A 12,801-nucleotide genomic window follows, 5' to 3' on the forward strand; every position below is an offset into this window, starting at 1 on the left:
TGATCTCTTTCCCTCAGGGATATTTCCAGGCTGGCACCTCAGCTACGTGGATGTGAAGGACATGGCCCGAGATGAGGTCTTCCGCTTCCAATGTGACTCGTGGCTCTCCAAGACTGAGGGGGATGGACAGACAGTTCGCGACTTGGCCTGTGCCAACAATGAGATCCACGATGAGCTGGAAGAGACCAGTACGTGGGGTTACCAGTGGGGTCAGCCTGGCTGTGATGCTTGGGCCGAATCTTCAGCTAAATGAGAATAAGCTTAGGAGAGAGGTGGGAAATGATATTGACAAATCTAAAGAAGAGACTCTTACAGCTGGAGGGGAATCAGCTGCCCAGTGGGAAATTCTGTTGGGGAGGTATTGGAGAGGTACCTAAGTAAACCCCTAAATGTTGTTTGGTGAACCCGAAGCAGCCAAGATACTGGTACCAGATCACGGCTCTGAATCTCAGGGACTAATTAGGTAGAGGAAAAACCCACTGGGGACAGCTCAGAGGGAGGCGGAGTGGTTGGAGTGAGCAAGGGAAAAAGTTCTAGGTTCTGAGAGAACTAACAGGGAGCCAGGTTTTTCCTCTTGCCTCATGGTACTTGGGCCCTTTGTCACAGGGTTCCCACGTTCTATCCTATGGTATAATCTGTGCCTGTGTGTCTGGGGCTAGAGATCACGTTCCAGTGTCACTCAGAGTCCAGCCCAGCACTGACAAATGGCATGAATCCAGACAAGCTTGAGGGAAGTGAGTGGGAGGTTGTGACTGACACTGAGCCGAAACCAGTGTGAAAACTGAGACAAGATGGGAGTGGGACTGCTTGCTGCAGAGTTGAGGCTATTCTAGAGTCTTGCCTGCCTGGGGCTTTCCAGACCCTTCCAGTAGTGGGGTCCCACTACTCCCCCCTATTATTTGCCTATGATCTTGCTTTGTGTGTCAGGGAACCAAGCCCAGCAGCTACCATGTTCCCCGTGCAAAGAGGCTGCTACTATAAATAAAATGGGAGCACCATTCTAGCCCCCCAAATCAGAGCAGGTTCTATTTTTAGTGCCTCAATTGTGGCCATTTTAACCTCCCCCCTCCCACCGCAGACTTGGTCTAAGATCAAATGTAGGACCTGGAGGGAGCAGCCATCAAACTCCTGCCCTGATGGTGGGCGTTGTTTCCCCTCCGCTGACCTCTCCCGCCTTCTTCGCTGCAGCCTACGAGATCGTCATAGAAACGGGTGACGGAGGCGAAACCAGGGAGAACGTCTGGCTCATCCTGGAGGGCAGGAAGAATCGATCCAAAGAGTTTCTTGTGGAAAATTCTTCTAGACAGCGGGCCTTTAGGAAGTAGGAAAAGGGGTGCCCACAGGGGTATGGGGGTAGGGTGGGTAAGAGAGGAACCCCAAGGATGAAGCCCCTTGGGGGGAGAGAGGGGGGTCATAAACATATTAATGGGTTTAAACTGCAAGTGCTTATTGAGTACCTACTGTGTGATAATTCTATGGGATCTCCTGGGGATGAACAGGAAGTTTATAAAGGAAAAGCTAGGAGGGGACTGCCATTTAAAGAGAGTCCACCAGCCTGGCTGGTGTTGCTCAGTGGTTGAACATCAGCCTCTGAACCAGGAGGTCTCAGTTCAGTTCTGGATTAGGGCATATGCCGAGTTGCAAGCTCGATCCCCATAGTGGGCCTTGCAGAGGCAGCCTATCAATGATTCTCTCTCATTATTGATGTTTCTATATCTCTCTCCCTCTCTGAAATCAATAAAAAAAATTATTTAAAAAATAGAGTCCACCATAAGAGACTAGAACTTAATTATTCCAGCCACTACAAAGAAAGGATGATTACATAATGCGATTGAGATGCTAATTATCACTGTACTGGCAATCATAGTACAATATATGTTATCAAATTAATGTGTTGCACAATGTTATATATCAAAGACATGCCATTTTTTTTTAAAAAAGTTAACAGCTACAGCAACAGCTCGTTAATTAATTAAAGAGCCCCACTGTGCAACAAGACCCAGAATCACTGCAGACTTTTTCATCCCCTGTCCAGACAGACAGGGAACTCATGGTCTAAAAGGAGGACTTCCGCCTGTACAATCGCAGAAGCATGGAAGACAGCATCAAATTAAGTTCTGGTTAGAAGGAGGAAGGGAAGAGACAGCCTTTAAGGTTCTTTATAGGAAAGCCAAAATTGGGTCTCCTATAAAGGGGCCTCCACTCACAGCTCCCTGTTGGCAGACACATCCTGGAGAATCTCACCTCCTCCCGCATTCAGAGTCGCCTCTGAGCTGCTCAGATGCCCACTTCATCTCCCCACTCTCTTCAAAATTACTTCAATAAAATCTCTCCCTCCCATAACTCACCTGCCTTTTATTTAAATTCTCTCTACATCAGGACAAAGTCTGAACTCTGATTGGCAATTACAGACCACAGACTATTGCATTTCACCTCCTTTCTTTCTTTCTTTCTTTCTTTCTTTCTTTCTTTCTTTCAGTGTATTTTTTATTGATTTCAGAGAAGGAGAGAGAGAAAAAAACATCAATGATGAGAGAGAATCATTGATCAGCTGCCTCCTACACACCCAACAATGGGGATTGATGCTGAAACCTGGGCATGTGCTCTGACCGGGAATTGAACCACTCTCAACCACTGAGCCACGCTGGCTAGGCGTCTCTCACCTCCTTTCTATTGCATTTCCTCATTGGACCCAGCCTGCAGCCAAGCCAGCACTACCCCCAGAAATGTCTGCACCTCCTCACCCGACTCTTTCTATCTCATGGCTTTGCCAATTTGGGTCCACTCTCCCACTCCCTCCCACTCTCACCCCATCACATTCTCTGGCCAACACCCAGGGCCCAGGGCCTCGCCTGTTCTCAACCCCATGTGTTGTTGCCATCCACTGGTGCGGGGGCCAGGCAGCAGGCAAGACTTTTTAATGGTGGTGATTATCTTCTTCCAAACGTAGTATGAACCCCTCAAGGGATGGAGACCTGCCATCAGCTCTTGCCATTCTGTTCCAGTTCCTCAGACCAGAGCCTAGAATACAGTAGGTACTCAATAACTGCTTCCTTCTGTCAGTGGGCACGGGTAGCTCTCATTGGCCACACCTTCATGTCCTGCAGGGGGACCACAGACACATTTGAGTTTGACAGCGTCTACCTGGGGGACCTTGCTGCTATCTGCGTGGGCCACCTTGCCAGGGAGGAGCGGTTCATCCCCAAGAGAGAGCTGCTCTGGCACGTCAAGACCATCACCATCACCGAGATGGAGTACGGCAATGTGTAAGTGTGTTCCGCCCACCCCGCCCCCTAGCCAGAGCCTGAGGCTGGGCTCTGGGTAAGACAGCACAGTCCAGGAAGGAGTCATCTCATTCAGGAGGCAGGAAGGGGAGAGGCAGGTGTACTGAACTGGAGCTGTCTGAACCATAGGCCTACCCCAGGGACTGGGAACAAGGCCAGATGCCCTTAGATGCTCAGCCTTTTATGCCATTGGTGCTTTGGAAGAGCTAACGCTGAGCAAGCCAGACAGTGCCAGACAGCAGAGACATTCCTTCCCCTCCCTCCTGTCACTGTATAATGACAAAGAAATACAGCTTTGAAGCCTGCTCCTTCTCCGGTCATAGTGAAAGGCCGCCATCCATGTGGGCAGGGCCGGGGCCAGAGACAGCTGGGGTAACACCACGCCCACCTTCAATAAAGAGCTTTGCCTTCCCCCCACCATGGCCTTCCTGGGGACTCAGGCATTTTTGGAGGATTAAGAGTCTTAGTTTCCTGGGTAACAGTCCACAGTTATCAGATTGTCTAATTAAAACCACTTGGGAACCACGCTGGAAGCCAGAAAAGAGCCTGAGGTTCTGGAAGGCAGGAAAGACACTGCCAAGGATCCAGGGGAGGTGGGAGAAGAAGCTAAGGGCCATGCTTGCCTCGGGGAGGGTGGGCCTGAGGAGTGAGTGAGAGCTGAGGTCACGGCTCGGGCTGGGGCATTCCCACAAAACTGCTGCTGGCCCCTCAGGACTTTGTGCAGATTTGGGGGGCTGGCCCTGCCCAGGCCACGCCGTTCACGGTAAGCACACCAGACAGAAGCAGCTAGGTGCAGGCCTGCGGGACCAAGGCAGGCCCCTCAACTACAGGATCCAGCCTTCAGGAGCCCAAGCTCCTCAAATAATGTCTGTCCATGCTCAACCTGCAGCCTGCAGGCCCCGGGCATCAGCCCCCTCTGACAAGCCCCCCTTTGGGAACTGGCAGGGAGGGGTCTAACCATTGGGCTTCTGTCTTACCCAGCTCAGGCTGTCTTACCCATGTACTTAGGACTGGGCGGCTGTTCCCCGTCTGGAGGCCGGAATTAAGAGGCCAGGGTGCCAGCATGGGTTGGGTTCTGATGAGGCCTTTCCTCCTGGCTTGCTGTGTCCTCATTTGGCAGAGAAAGAGAGTGAGCCCTGGTGTCTCTTTCTCTTCTTTTAAGGGTGCTAATTCCATCTAGGGTCCCCCACCCTCATGAACTTATCTAAGCCTAATTATCTCCTGAAGGCCCTGTCTTCAAACACCACCACACTGGGGATTCAGGCTTCAGCATGCGAGTTTGAGGGGACACAGTTTAGGCCATCGCAGCTCCGCTTGGGGCTTCCATATTCTTGTTGCTCTGCCAGAGAAGGACAGTTGGGAAGTAGTAGGTCCTGGAGGAGTCTTGGGGCATGGCTGCTGGGAGCAGCACAGGGAGGACTTGGAGGTGGGGCAGAGTTCTCCGAAGGAACCCTGACTCACCAACAAGCCAGGGTCAGCTCAGAGCTCCTCCTGCAGCCAGTGTCTGCCTCCCCCCCCCCCCCCCCCACCCCCGCTACTCCCACCACAGGGAACACAGCTGCTGCTCTGCTCCTCCGCAAACCCCCAACATAAACAGCACAAAATGCTGCTTCTCGATACAATAATGAAATAAAACAGTCATCACTTGAGTTTGCTCTAATTGGACACTGTGAACAAGAGACAGCCAGAGACCTCAGCACCACCCACACCTTCCGGTCTTGGGAGGAGGGGAAGTGAAGGCCCAGCCCGGGAACTTCCAGTCCCACTGTCCTGGGGCCAAGCTGCGGGATTTCTTTGCCTCCACTCCCAGGGAAGCCTCTTTTCCTTCACCCTAAGGAGGTTGGCCTTTTGTCCGTTGGTCCTCAGGTTGGATGGGGAGGAAGGTAGGTCCTCAGGGCAGGGCTCTTCCCCAAGAGAAGAGGGAGCAGAGTGTCCAGACCCCCAGATGTCAGAGCTACCGTGGGTCAGCTGTGTGGCCTTGGGCAATAACTCATCAGCTCTCTGTGCCTCAGCCTCTTCTGGAGGCAGGGAGGATGCAGGCGAGCTGATGCTCTCTAGAGCCAGGGTGCGGCCTGGGGCTCTCAGAAGTCCGGCTCCAACCTAGGGCCTGTGCAGGTCTCAGGCCTGTGGTTGCTGCTGGAAGACAAATCTCTCCCCATCCAGAGGGGGGACTGTGCAGGCATGTTTAGTCATTGTGACGATTGGCATGCCACTGGTCTATCATGCGCTGGCATGCTGCCATTATAAAAGCCACTACCTAGCCCCAATGCGCTTCCACGTACCTCCCCAACCACCACCATCACCGGAATATTTGGTTTCCCATGAATTGCACGTGAATTTAATCTCAAGCTCTTTTGAACGTGATAATGTCAAATTTCCATCTCCCAACCTTTCCCAATTCTGGCTCCTCTGCGGCAACACGTGTTCCTTTGTGACCAGCTTTTCTTTGTCACTAGCATCCTCAGGATTCCGGAGGAAGGACACACAGAGAGGCTTGTGTTACTTTTTTCCCCCTTTTATTTTTAAGACCAGAAATAGCCTCATTCTTCTATCCCAATATTATATGTGATACATAATCATTGTAAAAATCCAAATAATACAAAGAAAGTGTATAAAAGAAAGCAAAGATGCCCTAGAGCCCTACCCATCCGAGGAGGCCATCATGAGCCTTTGGTGGCCGGTTCTCTCTGGCATTTTCCTAACAACTCACAGACACACTGTTCCCAGAAGTGTGATCCTATTCCACGTGTTTTTTCATGTATTTAGTTACTTTTGTGTTTGTTATTCTCTGCTTTAGCCTTGACTCTTATTGATGACCTCCCCCCGCCTACTTCCAGGGGGAACAACCTGGCTCGTGTCCTTCCCCAGCTAGTCTTAATCCCACGAAGCCCTGAGGTCCTGCGGCTTGGTGATCTTACAATTATGTCTATTAGAAAACATCTCCTTATAGCTACACCAGGGAAGAATTTTCAGCCATTAAAAATTATGAATTAAATATGTACCAGATGACTTGGAGCAAGTCCCAGGAAGGACTGTTGAGTGAAGAAAGCAAGATATGGAAAAACATGTATTGACTGATGCCATTTTATACATGGAACACTGATGTCGTGCGTGTGTGTGTGTGTGTGTGTGTGCGTGTGTGTGTGTGTGGGCAGGGCTGGTGAAATGGAAGGGAATTGGGCAAGATCCACTTGTCATTGTGATGGGTTATCTGAGGCAACCGTGGGATGCTGACATGGAAATGAGGGAGAAAAAAGGAGCTAACACCAAGCAAAAAGGAAAAGAAAAGGAGTGAATTTAGAAAAACATGCATATGATCACACGATCTGTGCGTTTATGTAGAATTATGTATATTAGTGAGCATATGCATAAAGAAATACATTTTAAAGAAATTTTCAAACAAAGAATGCAAATGTCTCCCCCACTAAGAAAGTGCACTTTGTAACAACAATCCAGATTTATCAAGACAAATTGGGGGAGGACAGAACTCCAAGCAGAATAAGGATGCCCTTCGAAGTATCTTTAAATAGCGGGCCCTTCAGCAGCCAGGCAGGCTGGCTCTGGGCCCCGGTTCTGGGTCACCCTTGAGCAGTGACTTCTCTTCCCAAAGCCTTAGTTTCCCCTTCTGTGAAATGAGGGGATGATGCCTACAACTCAGGGCTGTTATGGGAGTTAATGAGATGCAAGAATGCAAAACCCTGGCATTTAGTAAGTTTGCAGAAAACCAAGCCTTTTTGCTGTTCTGGATTTTCATCTAAAATAGGTTTGATTTTTGCCCTATCCGAGTGGCTCAGTTGGCTGCAGCATCGTCCCTGACACCAAAAGGTTGCAAGTTTGATTCCCAGTCCGAACACAATACCTTGGTTGTAAATTCAATCCCAGCTTGGGGCGTGTATGGGTGGGAAGCAAGTGATCTCTCTCTCTCTCTTTCTCCCTCTCTCTCTCTCTCTCTCTCTCTCTCTTTCTCCCTCTCTCTCCAGTAAAAATATTTTTTTAAAGTAAAAATGAATAAAAAAATAAGAGTTAACCTAAAATAATAATAATAATTTAAAAAATAGTTTGGAGTGGGAAGAATACATAGCAGTTCAATCAAAGCCTCTAGCATTGCCAATGGGAAAATCAAGGTCTGGCTGGGCAGGGGGTCTGACTTGCCCAAGGTCACGCAGGAGGCAGACTCTAGCCTCTTTACGCCTATGCACTGTTTTTCTGCTGTGCTCTCTGACTTTTTTGGTAATTATTGGAGTCATTGCCAAAACTGGGGAGATGTGGGGTAGGAATGGCATTAGGGAAGGGACTTTTTGGTGCTCTTGGCCCTGATCTTGCTTCTAAGTATGGTGGTTTCTTCAGTGGGGGACTTTCTCTTAACCCATAAACCCTGCAGCCAAGAGCATGTACACACACACACACACACACACACATACACACACACATTTCAAGTCAGCCAACTGTGAGGGAACACATTCTACAGCCATGATTCCATTTGGCTTTGGCTGGGATTGTCACTCCGAACCCTGCAACTGCCTCTGACAAGAACGTCGGGTGAAATATTCATCCCCTTTGAGGGAGTGAGGGGATCAGCATGGCTGGCATGGAGTGAGCTTAGAAGAGAAGAGCAGGTGATGGGTTGGGAAGGTCAACAGTGGGAGGAGGGTCAGATCAAGAGGGTCTTGCAGGCCTTTGAAAGGTGGTGATTTTTGCAAAACTACGGAAAGCACTGAGGTCTTCTGAGCAGGGGAATGGCATTCTTGGGATTATATCTCCAGGGGGTCATCAGGCTGCTGCGTAGAGAACTGACCGTGGGGAACGAGAAGCAGGGAGATGGGCTGGAGGCTGATGTGTCCAGGTGGCAGGCAGTGGTGACTTGCACCAATGGGCAGCAGGGCAGAGAGTGAACCCTGCCTATTTTTCCAGGGGGGCTGGTTCCGGCTCTGTTACAGAGCAGCTCATTGGAACTAGCTGGTGGATCAGATAGGGAGTGTAAGGATTTCCGCCCTACTCAGTTGGCTGCAGCATTTCCACCAAACCCATTTTAGATGAAAATCCAGAACAGTAAAGGGAGAATAAAAGTACAAAAAAGGCAGCTGGATGGGTGGAGAGCACTCTGGATGTTAGGGTAAGCAAGATGTAATCCTCATGCTTTAATGCAGACATTTCTGGCTCCGTATCCTGTCCCTTGGGAAGGAGGGTCTATGGAGGAACAGGGGTCCCGGGAGGGTGTGGGCCCGGCTGGTGTCCACTGAGCTTCCCCTCCCGCCCCCAGGTACTTCTTTAACTGTGACACCCTCATCCCCCTCAAGAGGAAGAGGAAGTACTTCAAGGTATTCGAAGTCACCAAGACGACCGAGAGCTTTGCCAGCAAGGTCCAGAGCCTGGTGCCGGTCAAGTACGAGGTCATCGTGACGACGGGCTACGAGCCCGGGGCGGGCACGGACGCCAACGTCTTCGTGACCGTCTTCGGGTCGAACGGGGACACGGGCAAGCGGGAGCTGAAGCAGAAGATGCGCAACCTCTTCGAGCGCGGCAGCACTGACCACTTCTTCCTGGAGACGCTCGACCTGGGCGAGCTGCGCAAGGTGCGCGTGGAGCACGACAGCAGCGGCTACAGCTCGGGCTGGCTGCTGGACAAGCTGGAGGTCACCAACACCAGCTCGGGCGTGGCCACCATCTTTGGCTGCGGCCGGTGGCTGGACAAGAAGCGAGGAGACGGGCTCACCTGGCGAGACCTCTTCCCTTCTGTCTGAGGGGCCGGAGGCCCTTCCTCCCAGCTTCTCCCCCAGCGGCTCCCCACCACACCAACACACCCCTCCGCTTGGCTTCCGGTAGACTTTCCCCGAAGCCTCCTGGAGCTGGGACTGGGGCCCAGAAGGTGATTTGTGCCTCTGTGGGCCAGAACATCGTGGTCCTTCGGGGGACACGCTGGGTGAGTTCTTGGGGGGCCTGCCCCTCCCCAGGCTCTGGGGCCTACAGGAACCATCAATATGTGTCCCAAGCCACCGCTGCTTGAAATAACTCTTCATCTTCTTTTCCAATAACAGCCAGGCCGAGGCTGCTGGGGTGCAGATGGGAAACTGGGCTTCACCCAGGGGACAGACATGGGGAAGGAGATGGTGTATTTTAATAAAAAACTAATTAACACCACCACCCCTCCTCCCGCCGCCAAAGCTGGGCTAATGAAATTATTACCAACCACACCCCACAAAGAATGCATCTTGACATCTGCTCTCTAAAAATGGACCCTTTTCCCAGGTTCAATAAACCCGGTGCAAATGGAGAACACCGTCAGGAGGAAGTATTTTTACCGGTGGGCCGGGGGTGGGGGCGATTTATGGGCCTGTGAAAGGTATGTGATTCTTTCCATCACTTCCCAGAGAACCACTGCCAAGCGCCCGCTGGCTGCCCCAGCTGTGGTGACACAGCTGAGGCCTGAGCAGAAGGCCATGGGGGTCGGAGCCTGGGACAGCCTGTTGCTGCTGCATTCCAAAGGGAGGAGGGTGGGAGGGGCCTCGGGTTATTTAGCGCCTACTGCCCGGGGCTCTGTGTGGGCAATATGAACTGAGAGCTGCCCTCCAGGGGGTCGTGACCTTGAAGAGGCAGCAGGAGAACTGCACACTCAAGTACATGTGCACCCTCCCCACTCCACACACACACACTCCCTGACTGAGCCACAAAGGGGCTGGACATCACACAGCAGGAGTGCACCAGAACTGAGAGCCCCACTTCTAATTTTCCTGCAGTCCGGGGCCTGAGCCGAAGCCTTCGGCTAGGAAGGCAACCCAGTAAGGGTTTCTGCTGCCCTGCTACGTCCCCTGTGCCCTCCCCCACACAGGTATAAATTCTTAGCAAGGCTAACTGGCTCGAGGCAGGTTCCAGGAAGGCTAGGGGTTCTGGAGAGCAGCCAGGGTTGGAAGCACAGGCCAGTAGGCAGGCCCCAGCTGCACCTCTCACCTGCAGGGAGAGTTTAGGCCCATTATGTTCTCTCTCAAACCTCAGTTTCCTCATCTGTGAAATGGGGAGAGTGATAGCACTTCCCTGGTAGGCTACTCTGAGGGCTAAATGAGTTGTTATGCAGTCAGGTTTAACCCAGCACTTGCACCGAGGGGTGAGTACGTCCATAGTGTTAAACAAGTAGGAATCCAGAGGGCTGTGCTGGACTGGAGAGAAGTCACCGTTAAACAGCTTTATTGTACCTTTTTCTGTGAGCGGGTTCCTTGTCTGTCCCTGGATGAAAACTCAGGCAAGCCTCAAACTCTTCTGGACTCTCTTTGGTCGTAAAAAGTCCACAAAGTCCATCTCAATTCTGCAATTTGAATCCCTGGCTCCAATATAAATTCCAAAATGTCACATGTAGACCCCTGGGTGCGCTATGGGCAGTGTCTCTTTCTGGACTGGAAGGTGTTTGGACCCTTCCTCTCACTTCATTTGTGTGGGTTCTTTCTCAGTCCCGTCTCCCCTCCACTCAGTCTCCCTGTTTCAGATCTGAGACAAAACCCTCCCCACCCCCAGCTGGTTCCCAAGTTCCTGGGACCTGGGCCGTTTCCATCCAGGCAGGTTGCCCACAGCTCCACGCCCAGCTCTGCTGCACACTGTCCGCTGCTGTGCGGCTGCTGGGGCTGTTCCCTCTGCCTGCCGCTCCTCACCACCCATCGTCCCCCTCTGACAGCTGCTGCCCTCGGCAGAAAGGCCTTCTCTGTAAGGGTGATTTCTGAGCGACAGGTTTTATATCAGCTCCGTTTTCCCTCCCCGGATTTAGAGACAAGCCTACATGAAAGAGGGTTTGGAAAGAACCTTGATTGTATTGCTTTCGAGTAACTGCTAACCAAGTATTTCCAAATAAGTGTCTCCAGGGGTCTACATCAAAGAAAAGATTAAAACTCAGTTTGCAATTAGCAGGAGCTATTTACATACAAACGGTTGCACCACAGTCTAAAAAACACTTTTACTCTTAAGTAGGTTAAACAAAAGCCTGCCGTTATTATTTCCTCAGCTCTGGCTGAACAGTCCTTTTCTTCCAAGGTTTTGAAAGAAGTCAACTCAGCCAGTTCAGACACGTTATGAATCTGATGAGGTGGGGTCACCCCGGTGAGGTCAGAAGCACTGTGGGTGCTCCCCTGTGCTGTGTGTCTATCCTAAATGGCACCCACATTACTCCCAGCCCCTTGGCAGAGCATGGACTGGTGGGCACCCAAACGCCCTGAGTGAGGACAAGGTAAGGGGCTTCAGGAACAGGTGGGAAGTTTGGCCTCGGGAAAGGAAAAGGAAGTTCCGGACAGATGGGCTTTGAGAGTGAATGCCCTTTAAAGGAGGAAAGAGCACGTTAGCCCCAAGTTTAATGGGAGGTTGGGTAGTGGCACCTGGCTGGGGGCGGGGAGTGGGGGCCGGGGAGGGGTGAGGAGGTGGTGTGATTATGAGCCGGAGGGGAGATGGGTTTGCACTTCCATCCTGGAGGTCTCAATAAGGCCTGGGGTGAGGTGAGATAGTGTGTGATGGTTAATTTTATGTGTCACTCTGGCCCCTGGGAGCCCAGGTGTGTCTGTGAGTGTTTCTGAGTGAGAATAGCGTTTGAATCAGTGGACTTGGTCACGTGGATCACTCTCCCTGACATGGGGGAAGGGGCCTCTCATCCCATCCACTGAGGCCTGAATAGAACAAAATGGAGGGAAAGGGAGACTTTGTCCACCTCCCACTTGCCTGCTTGCATGAGACCTCGCTCTTCTTCTGCCCCTGCACTGAGGCTGACACCATTGGCTCTCCCGGTCCTCAGGCCTTCAGGCTCAAACACGGCTTTCCTGGGTCCCAGCTGGCAGATGACAGGTCGTGGGACTCTTCCGGATCTCCAGATATACAGAGAGATCTATATGCACCCACCCATCCATTCAACCATCATTCATCTATCTATCTATCTATCTATCTATCTATCTATCTATCTATCTATCTATCTATCATATATTGTCATCTTCTATTGGTTCTGTTTCTCTGAGAGCCCTGACAATACAGACAGATGCTCTTCCTCTTTAACCTCCTGGGATCTTCGTGGTGATGAGAGTCTCAGCCTGCACAGAGGATGAACCTGCATGCTTTCTGAGAAGTCCCTTTCCTCCCGGGCACTGCAATGGAAAGTGCAGGAAGGGAGTAGTGATTAGGAAGGGTACATATGCCCATGTAAAGGGGTAGGGCAAAATCCAAGGAAAGAGAACCATTTCCCCCCAAATTGCTCAGGCCTCTCCTCCTAGGGGAACCTCGGCTGTGTAAACAAAGATGACCTGGACAAGGATTACCGAGGAGGCGGTGTCTATAAATAAAGACCTGGGGCATGTGGAACTGGAGCCCAGTCTACCCGTCCACTTGTTTACAGCTGGAAACTGAGGAAGGGCGGTGTCTTTCCCATCCACACACAGGTGAGTGGTGGGGCCAGGACTAGTGAGCCCTGATTCATGGATGGAGAGACGTAGATGGAAAATATGGAAAGCGACAGCATCTGGGATCATCTGCCTTGAACAAAAATGAGGGATTTAAACAT

At 51.4% G+C, this 12,801-nt stretch overlaps 1 protein-coding gene across 5 annotated transcripts in view; it reads left to right on the forward strand.

Moving 5' to 3' along the window:
* The window catches only part of LOXHD1 (lipoxygenase homology PLAT domains 1), a 93,184-nt gene extending 83,622 nt beyond the window's left edge, over positions 1–9,562 (forward strand). For all 5 annotated transcript variants that reach the window (XM_084887503.1, XM_084887499.1, XM_084887500.1 and 2 more), the window contains 4 exons: positions 18–188; positions 1,189–1,321; positions 3,108–3,266; positions 8,545–9,562. In XM_084887503.1, coding sequence (XP_084743629.1) covers positions 18–188; positions 1,189–1,321; positions 3,108–3,266; positions 8,545–9,025 — 944 coding nt within the window. In that variant the 3' untranslated portion in view covers positions 9,026–9,562. The remainder of the gene's footprint in view (positions 1–17; positions 189–1,188; positions 1,322–3,107; positions 3,267–8,544) is intronic.
* Positions 9,563–12,801: the final 3,239 nt, after the last annotated feature.

This window comes from Pipistrellus hanaki (assembly GCF_964339955.1).
Source record: "Pipistrellus hanaki genome assembly, chromosome: 6".
NCBI classification, from domain to species: Eukaryota; Metazoa; Chordata; class Mammalia; order Chiroptera; family Vespertilionidae; genus Pipistrellus; species Pipistrellus hanaki.